Source organism: Pangasianodon hypophthalmus, chromosome 10, assembly GCF_027358585.1.
Source record: "Pangasianodon hypophthalmus isolate fPanHyp1 chromosome 10, fPanHyp1.pri, whole genome shotgun sequence".
Taxonomy (NCBI): domain Eukaryota; kingdom Metazoa; phylum Chordata; class Actinopteri; order Siluriformes; family Pangasiidae; genus Pangasianodon; species Pangasianodon hypophthalmus.
In genome coordinates this window covers 3,782,228-3,799,981 of record NC_069719.1, presented here as the reverse complement: position 1 = coordinate 3,799,981, position 17,754 = coordinate 3,782,228, and the positions used below count along the sequence as shown (strand labels likewise).

Here is a 17,754-nt window from a genome sequence, read left to right as displayed (position 1 = left end):
CTGAGGAGAGAAGAGAAGAGAAGAGAAAGGTGTCACAGTAAACATAGCAGGTAGTGTGTGTGTGTGTGTGTGTGTGTGTGTGTGTGTGTGTGTGTGTGTGTATACCTCGCTGGCCAGTCTCTCATAATCCACCATCAGCTTCTCGTTCTCCTGATTCACCCCCAAAACTTTGCAGATCCGGTTAGCAGCAGTCTCAGCCTGCAGACAGACAGAAAAAATGATGGCTGGATGGTTAGATGGAGAGATACAGTGGATGGATGAATGTTAATTACTGAAGCACACACACTGTAGTCACATCTACACACTATACCTGTTCTGCTCCAGCAAAAGCGTGGTAGAAGCAGGACACATACGTCATAATGGCTCTCTCATCAGGCTTAGGAGTGTTCACGATGTCTAGAGGAGAGGAGAAGAGAGATTACAAGGAGAAGAGAAGAGAAATAAAGAGAAATAAGCAGAATAGAAGAGAGGATTGATAAAGAAGTCAGAAAAGGAGAAAAGAGTAAGAGTCAGGCGGAGATGAGAAATTGAGAGAAGAGAAAAGATCACATGTCTGCTCTTAAATCAACTAGTACAAGAGTACACACTTATAGATCATTCTTTTTCCCAAATAAAGTGTCATGTGATGGAATTTAATAAGCATTTTTGGCTCAAATAAAACATAAAAAAGGCTGAGATCTGTGTTTCCTTAAAAACATACAAAAGAAAGAAAAGATAGCTGTGAGAAATGAGTAGTAGTACACTTACAGCAGTGTAATCATCAGTTATATATATATATATATATATATATATATATATATATATATATATATATATATATATATATATATATACACACACACACATACACACACACACATACACACACACACACATACACACACATACACACACACACATACACACACACACACACACATACACACACACACACAGATCAGCCATAACATTAAAACCACTGACAGAAATTGAATAACATTGATTATCTTGTTACAATAGCACCCATCAAGGGGTGGGATATATTTAGGCAGCAAGTGAACAGTCAGTACTTGAAGTTGGAAGCAAGAAAAATGGGCAAGCATAAGGATCCACGTGACTTTGACAAGGGCCAAATTGTGATGGCCAGACAACTTGGTCATAGCATCTCCAAAACGGCAGGTCTTGTGGGGTATTCCTGGTATGTAGCGGTTAGTACCTACAAAAGTAGTCCAAGGAAGGACAACCGGTGAATTGGCAACAGAGTCATGGGCGCCTAAGGCTCACTGATGCACGTGGGGAGTGAAGGCTAGTCCGTGTGGTCTGATCCCACAGAAGACCTACTGTGGCACAAATTGCTGAAAAAAGGTTATGATAGAAAGGTGTCGGAACACACAGTGCATCGCGACTTGCTGAGTATGGGGCTGTGTAGCCGCAGACCTGTCAGAGTGCCCATACTAATCTCTGTCCACTACCAAAAGCATCTGCAATGGGCACATGAGCATCAGAACTAGACAATGGATCAATGGAAGAAAGGTGGCCTGGTCTGATAAATCACATTTTCTTTTACATCATGTGGAAGGCCTGTGTTTGCATCGCTTACCTGGGGAAGAAATGGCACCAGGATGCACTATGGGAAGAAGGCAAGCCAGCAGAAGCAGTGTGACGCTCTGTTCTACTGGGAAACCTTGGGTCCTGGCATTCATCTGGATGTTACTTTGACACGTACCACCTACCTAAACATTGCTGCAGACCAAGTACACCCCTTCATGGCAACGGTATTCCATAATGGCAGTGGCCTCTTTCAGCAGGATAATGCTCCCTGCCACACTGCAAAAATTGTTTAGGAATGGTCTGAGGAACATGACAAAGAGTTCAAGGTGCTGACTTGGCCTCCAAATTCCCCAGATTTCACTCCAATCGAGCATCTGTGGGATGTGCTGGACAAAAGTCTGATCCGTGGAGGCATGACCTCGCAACTTACAGGACTTAAAGGATCTGCCGCTAATGTCTTGGAGCCAGATACCACAGCACAACCAGAGCTGGTTTGGTGGCACAAGGGGGAACTACACAATATTAGGCAGGTGGTTTTAATGTTATGGCTGATCAGTGTGTATACATACGTGTTGGTGTCTAATTTAATGACTAATCCCTGAAAAAGAACTACACTTTTTTTTTCAAGCTCAAAACCTTTGTATCACATGATCGAGACTTTGCACACTCATAAGATCCAAAAACATCTCACAGTGTTAAATACAGAAAGTCTCACCCTCTGCATCCAGCATCTTAGGAATATCGAGGTGTTTCTCTGCCACGTCAAATGCCAGATTCAGATTCCCCAGAGGATCGTCCTGTACAGACAGAAGATATCAAGCATTTATTCCTTCTGACAAATTACAGATGACACGTAACCCTAAATATAATACTTCTTCAAGGTAGTGTTAATGGATACACAACATGCATAGAATAGTGCAAACACTAAGGTGATATAAAATATTGTAGACATCAGTGACAGTTGGTCAGGATATAGAATGCAATAGCTAAAGAAATTCTTCTACCTGCCACTTACATACTCTATTAGTATGGATTAATATGGATTAGTTGAGTCTATTAGCATAGGGTCTCATCATAGGCATAAAACTATTACACATACACACAGGAACACACTCATTGAAATCCAGGAAGCGACACTCGGGATTGCTATATTTTTAAGTGTTTCAAGTGCGTAATCGTACTGTGTCTATTCCAAATAGCAAGCACGGTAAACACAACCTCTGCACTCAGAGTTCCACAAATTTGTTCAGCCATTTGTTAACAGCAAATAAAACATGGATGACAAAAATTGACTCTTATTTTTATGTATTTTTGCCTCAAAATAGAGCGAGGGATTAGCCATGCTAGCACATGTATTCCTGTCGGCCCTGGCAGAAGTTATTTTTCTTTAGGTTTGCAACTTTCAGTTAATCACATGTGTAACAGAAGTGTGGTTTTCATCTGAACAATGTCTGAATGGAAAGAACAGAAATAAGTTCTTTTTTTATCTGTATCTTTCACCACAGAAAGATGACTGTAATGTGACCTTCAAAACTCTTCTAAAGTACACAATGTGACCTGGAGGACTAACATGGCACATTTGAGGGTGTATTTACTTTTGGACATTATACTGTGCTTTTTTCCTGACACCGTGAGTGCCTGAATTTCTCAGCTGTTCATGTCTCAAGTCCCAAAACTGCTTTTCTATTCTCAGATGGATTTTAAACAGTGGACAACTGATCCCACATGTGCTCATGAGTCGGATCGGATATCTGGGGTACCTGTGTGTGTGTCTGTGTGTGTGTCTGTGTGTGTGTGTGTGTGTGTGTGTGTTCTATTGTTCTCTGTATGCTGGTAAACGGCTACAGCAGATCCGCTGGGACTTTCTGATGTCCCTTTACCAGGACACTGAGCCTGGGACAAAAACCTGAGGATTACCCTGATCATAGTTTTACCTGGAGCCAAATGCAACAGCTGTGTGTGTGTGTGTGTGTGTGTGTTCCCATTTACTCCAGACTGAACTGACTGGCCTGGCTTGTCTAAATAAATCCTTTGACTTCAGCATCTAATAAAATCTTTGAGTTCATCACTCACTCTAAAGGATCTCACATTAGCATACAAATTGACCCCGTGAAATGGTTTCTTTAGCTTTAGCTAGCTATTGCTGTGTAGTCCATTACAGTGTGTTTACATTAGCTGGCTATTGCTACATAACCTATAACTGTGTGTATGTTAGCTAGCTATTGTTATCTAGTCCAATACAGTGTGTTTACATTAGCTAGCTATTGCTGCTTAAGCTAAAATTGTGTCTATGTTACTTAGCTATTGTTATCTAGTCCATTATGCTGTGTGTACAACAGCTAGCTATCAGCAAGTACCCATAACTGTGTGTATGTTATCTAGTTAGTGCTAAATAGCCCAGAACTGTGTGTATGTACTCCATTACAGTGGGTTTACATTAGCTAGCTATTGCTACCTAGCCTGTAACTTTGTGTTCATTAGCTAAAAGCTTGCTAAATAGCATGTTGATGAACAAAAGTGAATCGTTACTTTTATTAAACATGTGAAACTAGCAAACTGTTGTTAATTTTTAGGAAATGTACGCTATTGTTGAAAATTTGTATTTCCATTTTTAATTGTTCTGCACATTGCTAATGCCACTTTTCATTTTACATGTGAATATATGTATAGTCATTGCTAAAAGACCATTAATAATGACATTATATCGTCTTTTTTTACTGTAGAAAGTTTTGTTTCCATTTCCTGCATCATGTCTGTTACGTTTCCACCACAGGGCCATTTACGAATTTGAGATAAAACAAAGCTATGCAAATTGTACAATAACTATAAAAACTCAAAGTCCCTAATTGTTTGTAATATTTGAATCAGTTTTTTTGTTGAAAACTGTAAAATGAAGTAACTATTAACTACATATGTTTGTCCTGTAGCTTCTGTGTATTTATATTGTGTATTAGTAACAGTGGATTATTGACACGCTCCTCCAGCCTCTGAAGCAATTTCTCCTGACAAACAGTGACTAAAATAGGACCAAAAGATCGTTCCCCGTGAATTCTTTATTTTAACCAGATGACTATAATGCTCAGTCCGTCAGTGGCACTGGCTGTTTATCGGAAGGCATCTGTCGGCTAAATTCCTGCAGCTATTCTGGGGTTGGAAAACTCAGAGTCTCTCTATTGTGTTCAGAGAAAAGTGTGGTGAACTTTATTTGCTGTACATTATACCAAATATATCACTAATTAAAAGCTAGCCATAGTTTAATATTTCAGTATATTATCAATTATGTTTGTATTCCTAATGAACAACTAGCTTTTAGTCGTGGATTCAGAATTTTGGACCCTACTGTACACCACAGGCTGCTGAAAAAAAAAGTGATTGGTATGTGTGGTTAGTCTTTATGAATCTCAAATACTCAAATGAGGAAGTTTTGTGTTTTGTGATGTTATGATGTAACAAATCATTCGTTAGCATAAACCTCATATCACTTCCACATTAATGTGACCATTTCAAAGAATTCAGAGACTGTAACAGTGAAGTTAATATCAGGGGTCAAAGGTTAACTCGGGGTCACACGGGACACCTTGTTGAGCTTGGCGTAGTCGATGAGGTCGGGCCTGTGCCTGTGGATGAGGGCGCACAACGCCAGGCCGTCCTTCCAGCTTCACCACGCCGATTGAAAGGTCAGAAGGTCAAACGTTACCAAACACATTTCTCGTCATTTCTAGTAAACTTGAGTTGAAGTACTAGCCATTAGTCCATTAGGGTCATGTTCAGGTTGAAAAGTTAAAAGGTAAAATAAAACTCCACTAGCATTAGCACAAACCTTATGTTCATGCTAATATTATCTAATTCTGTTAAACATCTATAAGTACAGCTGTAGTTACGGTGGACTATATGGTGTTTTCCATTCAGCTCTTTTATGTGAATTTTGAAAATGCAAATCAAAATACTTTACTGGAAACAGACGAAATTAGAAACAACATGCCTAAATATGGAATGATTTGGAATAAATATGGAACAATTCAATGTTTTCCTTATTTTAATTGCTACTAGACTGTAAACTGTAATAAAATGTAAAAAAATTTTATTATTATACTCGTTATTAGACTCACCTGACATGAAAGTTCTGTACGTTAACATTCCTGTAGGGAGCCGTCTTCCTCTGACACCACAAGAGCAGGCCTTCTTTAGCCGAGGTTTCTAAAAGAACATGGCAGACAGCATGTAGGACTTCACTACAAACCAAGCATGAGAAGCGTTCATGTTTCTGTACTTATGTACTACACAAGGGTTAGGTGTTAGCTAGCTCATCTAGCAAGACATTTCAGTCAATAACTATGAAAATGCCCTAAAACCCAGTCCACAAGGAGCAGAAAGCTACTCAAAAAATGAATTATTTAGAAATTAGATTTTTGAGTAGCTTTCCGCTCCTTGTGGACTGGGTTTTAGGGCATTTTCATAGTTATTGACTGACAGTTAGTTAGTTAGCAAGCGAACCAGACAGCTAATGTAATCACCTCAATAAGATTACATAGCATAAGTACGGAATAATACACAGCAGCATGGCTGTTATAGAAAAATAATCAGTGATGGAGTGGTGTGATGAAGTGGAGTTCCTGTTTCCAACCTGAAGTTGATTATTTTACTATAATAGCACAACATGGAGTGTTAAATTCCTTTTATAACACAGCAATTTTCCAACAATTATAATGTTTTTTTATTAAAGAAAGAGTTTTTCAAATGTATTGTTACATTTACTGTTGTGGAACGTCCATGCAGCAAGTTAATTCCTGTTCTCACTTACGTTATAGAAGCTGTAAACAGTGATTATAAGCTGTAAACAGCAGTTCCTTCACAAGCGTCTCTTTTTTATCCCTCTCAATGTTAATAAGACAAAAAAAAAAAAAAAAAACGCAGCTTGTCATGTTACAAAGAAACCACAAAGCACAAATTTCTCTCTCGTGAAGACTTTCCCATGTTGGAAAACGTACAGCTTTACCTCTGACGGTTACAAAGCGCTGACACTGGAGACTCCTTCCATTCTTTGTTAAATAACAACAAAATCTGTTTATTGACTGTTTATGTGGAGCGTCTGCCATACAAGTCCCTGTGTACAGTATATCGTTACTATAGAAACGATAACGTGTTAGAACGAGTGCATTGATACAACCCCGTGATTTGCAGCTGCACAGCAATAATAGATTCTAAACACAAATATACAATTTTATTAACTGCAAACATCTGAAACAATTTTTAACCTTAATTCTTAAGAGCAATCAACAGATCTCATTCCAGATTTAATTTTGCTATTTGTGAAGGTCTCAATAACAAAAAAAAAATCTTAAGCAAAATAAATCAAAAGGAGATGAATGATGGCTGTACAAGATCGATAACTGACATAATGCCATCCCATTGTTTTACTCAAATCAAGCCCTGGCTATATTTTACGAAGAAAATTACTCTAAGAGTAACTTTTAAAGGTGATACTAACGTGAACTTTTCCACATGGCATCAGGCCTGCCTTGTGTTTGCTATTCAAACTGCAAGATTGTTGACGGAGCTGTCTTACATCAGAGTTCCTAAGTTAGCACTCTGATAACGCCACTTACGCCTGTCAATCTCCTCACACTCACATTCCTCGAATAAAACTGCGTAAACAAGACAGCACCTCTGTTTCCCTCAGTTACACAGGAATCCAGTCACCGTCAGTGTGTTAATGAATCAACTCCATGAGCAAACAGTGCTGAGCAATTTACACGGTCTGTGATTTCCTACATGACTATTACATATATAATCATATTTAAGTCTTATTAATTATTTATGTGACTTTGATGTCATTCCTCACTTACATGACAGTTTATCTATGTATCCATTTAATAATACAAAATAATCTGAACAAGAGAAAAGGTTTAGGTCAATCTAGATTTAAGATAAATCATAACGTGATAAAAGGGGGAGGGGGGGGAATGGTTTATCCTCTATACTTTATATAACTCTATAATTCTATAAATTGTGTTTTGGTTGTGATTTTAATTACAGCTGAAGGATATGTGCTGAATTTGCTACTACATTTATTACAGCTATCCTAAAGTACACTGGTGTGTTTCAGCCTGCTTTAGAACATCAGATCAGAAAGCGGGAGGTATTTATGGTCCGGTTTATACTCGATGCGTGACTAAATGCGCACGTACACGTACTAGGAAGTAGTCGACTGCTCATCCTTTCCACTGTGAAATCAAAGTCTAATTCAGGACATCACTATTTTAGGCTAGTGTGGCTAAACGCTGATAAACAACACCAACGGCGCTTTGCCAACGATTACAACGTTTCATTTGTTAACGTACAAAACATCACACGTTTTAATGGGTTATAGTTAGATTTATTTTTTGGCAAGTCCGAGAGACAGGTTAGTTCCTGTTCTCACTTATATTATAGCCGTGATAAAGTCATTCCCTCTCCAGCCTCACTCTTTTTCTCTCTTTCTCTCTCTCACTCGATCAGATCTCTCCTTCCCTCTCACTCTCTCTCTCTTTTCCATGTTGAACTGACAACATGTACGGATCGTTCTCTTCGAACTGAGGTTCGCTGCTCTAAATTAGCTGAATGGATCAGATAGAGATGTACAACCCATGGTACTTATTTGTCCCTGTACAGCAGCACTGAGATGTTAAACACAGACTGGTATTGTTAGTTTCTTTTTAAAACTTTATACTGTCGTCATGACTGTTGTCATGAGCTGCATATCAGATTGAAAACTATGACCTTACATTTAAAAAGATTAACTAATCTAGAATAACTAGAATATTGGTGCACAAAACTCTTTTTGGTTGATTTGTAAGCTACATGAGAGGTTTTCAAAATTCAGTCACTATCTGTAATTTAAAAAATGGGTTGTTTGTATACTAAAAACTATCCAGAATAGTACACAAGTATGCGATATGAGACGGCTCTAGTTTGTTCAGTCTGGTGCATACATTGCGTCACATCACACTATAACACCCCTACTGTATATGTTTGTACTGCACCCCTGTCCCCCCTCACAAAAACACAAACACACACACACACACACACACACTGCGTTAACATGTACAGTCGACGTGCCAAATAAAAGCAGGACATGTGCAGCAGCCAGTAAACATGCCTGGCCATAGAGTTCCCTTACATGTATAGTATTGTGTATAACAAGCAATTTGCTTTTCAATTCTCATTATTTTATATAATTCATCATTATTAAATGTCTCTTATTTCAGATTTTGGTTATGTTACAGTATAACTGCACAGTAAATGTGTTCTGTAATTAGTCTAAGCATTATTACTATTTTTTGTACCTTCTACGGAGATGTCCTGAATGGCGAATCTCAGGATGATGGTCCAGATCATTCCGAGAGTCATCTTCACGTTCCCGTCCACGATTTCTGCACACATAGCACATCAGTACGCACTCAGTGTGTGTCCACAACAGAGCTGGAGTAGTGTGAATAGTCAAATACACAAATCATACACTTCGTATAATATGTATGTGTTATCTAGCTATACTATACTATCCAGTAGAAAAACATCTGAAACTAAACTTCTGCACTAAGACACTGTGAAAAGCAGGAAGTTAGACAGGAAGTAAATACTCTGAGACAGTAAACATGTAAACATTCCATGTCTATGGTAGAGATACTGACAGATCAGTGAACAACGGAGTGTGTGAAATGAAAACACACCTTCAGCGCCGATGGAGACGAGCTTGACTCCTTTGCTGGTGATGAAATCGAGAGCTTTGTTGACGTTGGCTATTTTGTGAAATCGCATTTTCCCTCTGTCAGGTTTGGGTAACCGCTCACCTGCAACAAAACAGGAAATAAACGCAAAACTGAAGATTTTGCGGGGAAATGAGTACAGAAAACATATAAAGAAAACATAAACATATAAAGCAGTTGGTTAATTTAAAACTAAGTGTGTGTGTTTGTATACCTGAGATGACTTCGAGCAGTAGCATGAGTTTCAGGCCATTTCTAAAGTCTTCCTCGATGTTCTCGATCTGCGTGCCAGCCTTTCGAAGATGGGAGTTGCACCACGCAGTGAATGTCTGAGGGACACACACATACACACACACACATCTCAGACATCTACAACACTTAAGAGTTCTTCTTCGGTTGTCCCTCTTGGGGAACCTTTAAAAGGTTCTTAGAAGCTCGCTTCTATGTAGGTTCTATGCTATAACAGCTACAAACAGTCATTCTCTCACGAGCCTCTCTTTTTTTCTCTCTTTTGAAGTTAATAAAACAAGCTTGACTTTCCTGTGTTGGAAAACTTACAGCTTTACCTCTGACTGTTACAAAGCCTTGACACTGGAGACTCCTTCCATAAATGTTACATAAACATCTCCTCACAGAAAACTGTTAGATGTTTGACTTTGTTAAATAGCAAAACATTTAACATAGCATAACATAATCGGTTTATTATTAGACATAGATTAACCCTGTGTAAGATGTTACTATAGAAACGATAATGCTATTATGACTTTGTGATTCACAGGTGCACTATTGTTATTGTTAGAAAATGAATCAACACTTCTGACCAAGCAGAAGCGAGAATTCATCATCGTTGTGGTCAAATACTGCAATAACAAATGATATATTGTGCAGCACTAATGATTGTGCAGCTGACTGATGTGTTACTCTGAAGGTATAAGATTACTGTTCAGCCACCGACGTCATTTCTCTGAGTCACACACCAGTCTGGTGGAGGATCACAGGTCATAAATCAACCTCAGACTTTCCTCTGACATGATGCCCGGGATTTCTATTAGTAATTCCAGGAACGAGTCGGACTCTCTGTCCTGCTCTCCAGTAATACCTGACCTTCTCCTGACTTACGTAGAAGCATTATGTGTATATATGGGTTTCATATTTTTTATTCATACATCAGGATATCAGTTTCTCAGGAACATATACTCGTACCAGCACCACACACACTCACACACATACAATCCATTGCCAATACATTGTGCAGAACAGCAGATGGCTGTAGTTGGCCTGTATGATAGATGGACCTGATAAAATGACAGATGAGTGTAGATTGTTCCCAATAAACATGCGACGTTGTGTATTTATATGTTTTCATCATCCTCCATGCACTTTTGAGATCCTTCACTAAATTCATACACAGTTTACTCAAATCTTCTTTTTAGGAAATGTTCAATACACTTTTTGGCCAAAAGTTTGTGGACACCTGAGCATCACAGCCATATGTGGTTCTTCCCCAAACTGTTACCACAAAGTTCGAAGAACACAACTGTATAGAATGCCTTTGTATGTTGTAGCATTAAAATTTCACTGGAACCAAGAAGCCCAAACCTGTTCCAGTATGACAATGCCCCTGTGCACAAAGAGAGCTCCATGACGACATGGTATGTTAAGGTTGGAGTGGAAGAACTCGAGTGTCCTGCACAGAGCCCTGACCTCAACCCCACTGAACACCTTTGGGATGAACTGGAACACCGACTGAACCCCAGACCTCCTCACCAACATCAGTGCCTGATCTCGCTAATGCTCTTGTAGCTGAATGAACACAAATCCCCACAGCCATGCTCCAAAATCTAGTGGAAAGCCTTCTCAGAAGAGTGGAGCTTATTATAACAGCAAAGTGGGGACCAGCTGCATAATAATGCCCATGGTTTTGGCATGGGGGGTACTGTTGCCTCAGAACTCCAGGGTTGGGGGTTTGGATCCCTTTGCCCTGTGTGCACAGAGTTTGCATGTTCTCCCAGTGCTTTGGGAGCTTCCTCCGGCTTCCTCCCCCAGTCCAAAGACATGTGTTGTAGGCTGATTGGCATTTCTAAATTGTCCGTGTGGGTGTGAGTGAGTGTGTGTGCGCAATTGTGCCCTGTGATGGGATGGCACCCAGTCCATTTCTGCTACCATTTTTAAAGTACGAAAAGAAAACGTGATCAAATTGCAATTCGGCTGCAAAATTCTGCACTCTTATGGACTTAACCCTCAGGTATCCATGCAATCATCAAACTAATTTCATTCCATCTAATAAAAAGTGTTTAGGGACTGTATTTGACATATATCAGCAATCCATTTGTATATTTCTGTGTGTGGTCTGATCGTGTTTGTCTTTTTGGCAAATCTTGGATCCTTATTTTGAGTCTGCCTATGTCTTAATAAACTCCGTACATATGGAGTATTGTAAGGTTGTAGACGTGTTTGTGCAGACCGACTGTTTTTACCACCGTGTTGGTTAAACTAGCTCCTTACACAACATAATTTTTGCAGGCTGACTGGAAACTCCAGATTAAAAATTATTAATTAACATTTCTGCGTAATTTTAGTAATGTTTTTAGTAATGTTTTTAGTAATGTTGACTATTCTGGTCAAAACCCGATTTTGTTTTGGCTGTTTGTCCGAATGCAGACACAGCAACGTGTTACAGGTTTCCTCACACCACCGCACACATTAACATGTTTTATACAACTAATCGACTAAATGATGTACAGCCTTTACGCAGTTAAACATAGCTTTAAGCACAGTATTTAAACACTATTTTAGCTGAAGCATGTTTGCAGTCTGAAGTTCATTCTTTTAGGTTTTTATTTGTTGAGCAACTAACAAGTAATAGAATAGTTTGTAGCTTATAGTTACCAGTTTCTTGCATTATACACTCACTTTAAAACCAATTGTCACAAATTCCTCCTCTCAGTGTAAAGTGCTATTCCCAGTGCAATGAATGCTGTTTTCATGTCATGTGCTTTTGCTTACATTGACATGTTCCTTTATTTCTGTTTTGGTCCTGTCTCTGCCCTTGTCCTGTGATTGGTTAGTTGCCCTATTGTGTTCACCTGTTCTGTGTTTAGTTCTTGATTAGTTTGTGTATTTATTCCCTGTGGTGTCATAATATAGTTTTTTAACATAATATAGTTTTCATAATATAATTTTTTTATCCCTTCATATATTTTTATGTATATATTTTTCTTTATATTTAATATTTTTCTATATTTTCTTATTTTATGTCGGAACAGTTGTAGCATTTCACTGCAAGTTGTACTGTGTATGGTTATGCATGTGACAAATAAAATTTGAATATAGTCGCAAAGTCTTGCCATGCTTTTTTTTTTTTTTTTGTAGTTTAGGTCTGAGCCTTGTTTTCTACTTCACACATTTGTTCTAATTTTCTTACTCTTTTCCTTGTCTTGACTTTTGATTATGGATTATACTGGTTTGATGTAGCCTGTCTGTGTCTGTCTCTTTTTGGATTGCCCTAGATAAAGCACAAGTTGAGTTTACACACTTGCCTTCCCTCACTGCACATGACAGCTGTGTCATAAAATAGTGGAATAAGATTAGATCGTAAAAATTAGATATACAAATTAAACTGGAATTTAAATGCCACACCTTAAACCTGACCATTTTTATACATACCCTTGTGTCATACACCGTTGGTTTATGCTGCTACTACAAGCTTCTATTACTTGTTAGCCTTGTAGAGTGTGGTTCCAAAATTAATTTACTGGTACATTTGGTGTAAGAGGATCATTTTGAAACTAGCTCCACAACATTAAACATAACTATTAATGGAAAGAAATATGAGCATTGGCAATTTGCTATGTTTTAAGAGGAACAAAACTCTTCATATTTAATTATATTTGGAGTAAGAGTGTAGCGGAGTGGGCTTTTTTGTACAAACTGTATATGACTTAAAGAAATTCTCATGTTATAAGAGTTTACTATTTATTTTTAGATTTAGCTAGCTTTCATTACTTACAGATTTTTGCACCCCAGGATTTCTTAATGAGATTCTGTGGAATGATGCTTTTAAATTATATAAATAATATAAAATATGGCTTGAATTATTGTATGTTTTAATTAGCCTAGCTTTTAGTTACCTTTGAAATTAATGTCCATAGAAATAAATGAGACTAAATGAAGGAGATGGTGGGAGAGACAGAGAGAGAGAGAGAGAGAGAGAGAGAGAGCGTGGCCTGAGCCCAGCTTTAAGCCGTTAAAAGCAGGCCTGGACCTGATGTAGTCATCACAGAGATCAAAGTTTTAACAGTGCAGTCCAGAGCGCATTCCTGCCGAGGTAAGGCAGTAAAATTAGCTTGTTGGCGGGGTGTGTTGTGATAAGAGAGCTGTGGATTCGAGTGTGTGGGACGGGGATGGGGATGTGAAAGCTGGCCGTGACCCAAAGACTTGGATTGGATGGGAAAGAATTTCATTCATCTATAGGGAGAGCGCATGTCGGTTTATTGCGTGAATGGCGTTGTGTGATGTGATGGGCAAGTATTGATTTATATCATGGAAAATACTCGTTTCTGATTGGCTGGAAAACATTCAGTGTTTTCTTTTACAACACAGCACTGTTGAATTCTCAATACTGATTGGTCATAAAGTGTTGTTTAATTTTCTATAACTACTATAACATAAGTGATAAGAAACACTTTGGGACATACTGTTTTAGAAAAATAATCAACGATGGCATAGTGTGAAGATGCAGACTTACTGTTTCCAACCAGAAGTTGATTATTTTCCTAAAACAGCACATCCCAAGTGTTTTATTCCTCTTATACCATAGCAGTTTTAGATTATGTCATATATTTCCTGTGAATTAGCTGTTACTTTAGAAACAATAACATATAAACTTGTGATGTGCCTTGCAGCCAGAACTACTATCAGAGCTGCTGTTATAGAAAACTAATCAACATCTTCTGACCAATCAGAATCAAGAATTCAGCAGCGAAGTTGCGTAATGCATGCTGGGTATTGTATTAGAGGAAATTATAAAACAAGACACTCCTTTAAGTAAAAGAAAACACAGTACTGTCCAGTAAAGTGTGTTTTAATTAGAACAGATGAATGTATGGAGAGTTTGTGTGCTATAGATTAATACTTGTCCTAGTTAGAGCATAAAGTCCCCCACTTCACCACAGCTATTGTTCCAAACAAAGGAATTCCTCACCAAGGACATCGGATTAAACCCCATACAGCCTTTTGGTCCTGGAGGTTAAAATTAGCCTCAGCATCCTCGCTAATCCTGAGCACGTCATCATGTGTCAGAAGCCATCTGTTGACAGCAAGCGCATACCGAGCGCCTCAGCCTCTCCAAGTGCCGCTATTGTTAGCAATGATGCCAGATTGGGTGGGTTTCCGCACAATTGCTCTATTTTAATCGCACTGATCTGAGAAAAGGACTAGTTACAGGTTGTGTTCTGTATTACTGTTACAAGCGTTTTCATTTTCAGCTCACTATAACTTACAGCTAGTAAATAAACTAAAACAGTCATAGTTTGCTAGCGCTAAAACAAAGAGTTTTAGTTATTTCGGGAGATATACTTTTTGATAGCTATATTTTTTTTCTAAATAGCACCACAATCTATAATATTCACAGAAACTATGTGAATAGAAACTGCAAATTTCCATTAAACTCTCAGTAACTATAAAACGTAGTAGCTTTTGTGTTAGCAATGAAACTATGAGGCTAGTGTAGCTAACAAATAAGAGATGCTAAAAGGTATAGGTACAGTTTAGCATCCTGAAAACCGCACATGTAAATCATCACACACTTTGAGTTGTTCAGTGTCTCAGAGTCTCAAACAGACTTGTTTATGTGGTTTCTCATGCTGTATGAAACAGCGTTAGCTAAAAACATGGCCGAAAGGATGTCGCCGAGCTAAAAACATTCGTAGCTCCATCTTGAAGCTGGAACCATAGGTTAAAGGTTTAAAGGTGGATATGTACATTAGAGGTGATATTATAGTGCATATTTATGAAATGGTGTATGAACAAATAGTGAGATTTTGGTTATGTAGTTAGCAAAGTGCTAAACTTAACTGTTCATTTATTTTCACTAACTGCTTTTTAGATTTAGAAAGTTAAATTGCACAATTTATTGACCTTTATTTAATCCCAGGAGTTATTTCAGTCTCAGAAAGAAAGATACTTTACAAACTGTATTTTTCCTCGTCGCTGATGTGGTACCATCGAGCTGACCATCAGTGTTTTGTACCTTTGTGTATCTTTAGTGTATGTTTAATTATGTCAGTGCTCCAGTTATGTACCTTAAATTATTTTTAAGTAAAAGTCACAAAAGATGTATCCTTCATGCTACCAAGCCAGCAACTACTAAAAGTACAGTATGGTACCCTTAGTACCTTTATACACTATATGGTCAAAAGTTTGTGGAAACCTGACCATCACACCCATATGTGCTTTCTGAACATCTCATTTAGTCCCAGATTTAGTCCCCCTTTGCTGTTATAATAAGCTCCACTCTTCTGGGAAGGCTTTCCACTAGATTTTGGGGCGTGGCTGTGGGGATTTGCGTTCATTCAGTAACAAGAGCATTAGTGAGGTCAGGCACTGATGTCTGATGTTGGGTGAGGAGGCCTGGTGTGCATTTGTCATTCCAATTCATCCCAAAGGTGTTCAGTGGGGTTGAGGTCAGGGTTCTGTGCAGTCCACTTGAGATCTTCTACTCCACCCTTGGAAAACCATGTCTTCATAGACCTCACTTGCATAGGGTCACTGTCACGGTGGAACAGGGTTGGGCCCTTAGTTTCAATGAAGGGAAATTTAATGCTACAAAATACAGAGACATTTTATACAATTGTGTGCTTCCAACTTTGTGGCAACAGTTTGTTGAAGAACCACATATGGCTGTGATGGTCAGGTGTCCACAAACTTTTGGCCATATAGTGTACCTCTACGAATGTATATTTGGAAGAACAGAAGCATTTGATATATAAACCTCGCAGCTCTAGTACAGAAATAAAGACGCAAAAACATCAGAGACTAAACTTACGGTGGCTGAATGATTACATTTTGGGATATTTTGTTAATTTAATTTGGACTGAAATTCTCATTTAGGGGAATTCTGGGAATGAAAGGTCATGCCACAGTGCGACACAGTGACACGGAGACTGAAATATCTCCTGGGATTAGAGAAGGATTAAGTGAAATTTCACTGGTGCAATTTAATCACTTTAAATAAATAAATAAATAAATAAATAAATAAATATTGGTGCACTCTCAGAAATAAGTTTACCAAACTGTACCTTTCCTTGGTGCTCTTATCTTTTGAACCTTTAATATGTATTTATCACCTGGAAATGTGGATATAGTGTGAGATAATTGGACCATAAATAGAGTCAGATAATTGGACCATAAATAGACTAAAGCTCTAAGTAAAGGTACGCTACATCTAGGTAAAAGATACATAATGGGGTCCAAAAGTCTGAGACCTCTAGTGAAACTGCTTCTATTTTGCATTTTTTTCTTCTTTAATACATCAATTTTCATTACAAATGATATTATTGACAACAACTTGATTGCAAAGTAAAATCGGTGAAATATTTACATGAATTTCAGACTTTCTTAGTACTCGGTTCGTTCCCTTTCTGCTTTAATGACAGTGTGCACTCGAGCTGGCATCGACTCCACAAGTTTGTGCAAAACCTTATGATCCATTTTAGATCATATCCATCCGAGTGTCGTCTGATCGCACGCTTCAGTAGAAGAGATTAGACATGAGGGAAATCGGACCTTTTGTACAAAGCAGTTAACATGATAATATCAATATCATACATCTGCTTATATTTAAATAGGGACCTGAAATAGTGCAGAATCTTGAATATTAAATATTTAAGATACTGAATATTTACTTTCTTTGTTTTAAATAATTCAATCTTTTAAAACCATCTGTTTATTTCCAGTTTTAAATGGAAAAAAAATCAGGATTTTCAGTGTGCTCTCAGACTTTTGGACCCTGCTTTTTACTAAAGGTAGACAATGTTTCCCAGTGAAGGCATACACACACACACACACACACACACACACACACACACTCCAGGGACTTATTGCAGGATTGTGACGTAAGTCATGTGCAGTGTGTGTGACCTTGCGCTGTTGTTTCTCCCAGGCCGGGTCCAGCAGCAGGTCTCGGTCCCACTCGTCCTCCTGCATCATGTACTCTTCCTGATAGAAGCCGTTATCGTACGGTACCGAGTTCTCCATCTCAATCATGTCGTCTTCCTCCGGTACGCGCGCGCTCACGTGTGTCTGTTGGTTTGTTTTTTTTTTGCTAGACTTATTCTCTGTAACAGCTCTTTAAACCCTCGAGAGTATCTAATGTCTGGTTTTCCGCTTTCAACCCTTCTTGAGCTTCTTCTTGCTTCTTGATCTTCTTCTTTCTCTCACTCCCGCTCTGCTCCCGACCGGCTGGCCGCGCGCGCACCGG

The 17,754-nt window shown here is 38.5% G+C and overlaps 1 protein-coding gene across 1 annotated transcript in view; it reads right to left on the bottom strand.

Annotated features, from left to right (window-relative positions):
* The window catches only part of actn2b (actinin, alpha 2b), a 28,536-nt gene extending 10,782 nt beyond the window's left edge, over nt 1–17,754 (bottom strand). Inside the window, exons 1-9 of the mRNA XM_034307919.2 lie at nt 17,415–17,754; nt 9,490–9,604; nt 9,240–9,359; nt 8,856–8,942; nt 5,640–5,727; nt 5,108–5,186; nt 2,246–2,327; nt 311–396; nt 106–198 (exon numbers count right to left, since the gene is read on the bottom strand). Coding sequence (XP_034163810.1) covers nt 106–198; nt 311–396; nt 2,246–2,327; nt 5,108–5,186; nt 5,640–5,727; nt 8,856–8,942; nt 9,240–9,359; nt 9,490–9,604; nt 17,415–17,540 — 876 coding nt within the window. The 5' untranslated portion in view covers nt 17,541–17,754. The remainder of the gene's footprint in view (nt 1–105; nt 199–310; nt 397–2,245; nt 2,328–5,107; nt 5,187–5,639; nt 5,728–8,855; nt 8,943–9,239; nt 9,360–9,489; nt 9,605–17,414) is intronic.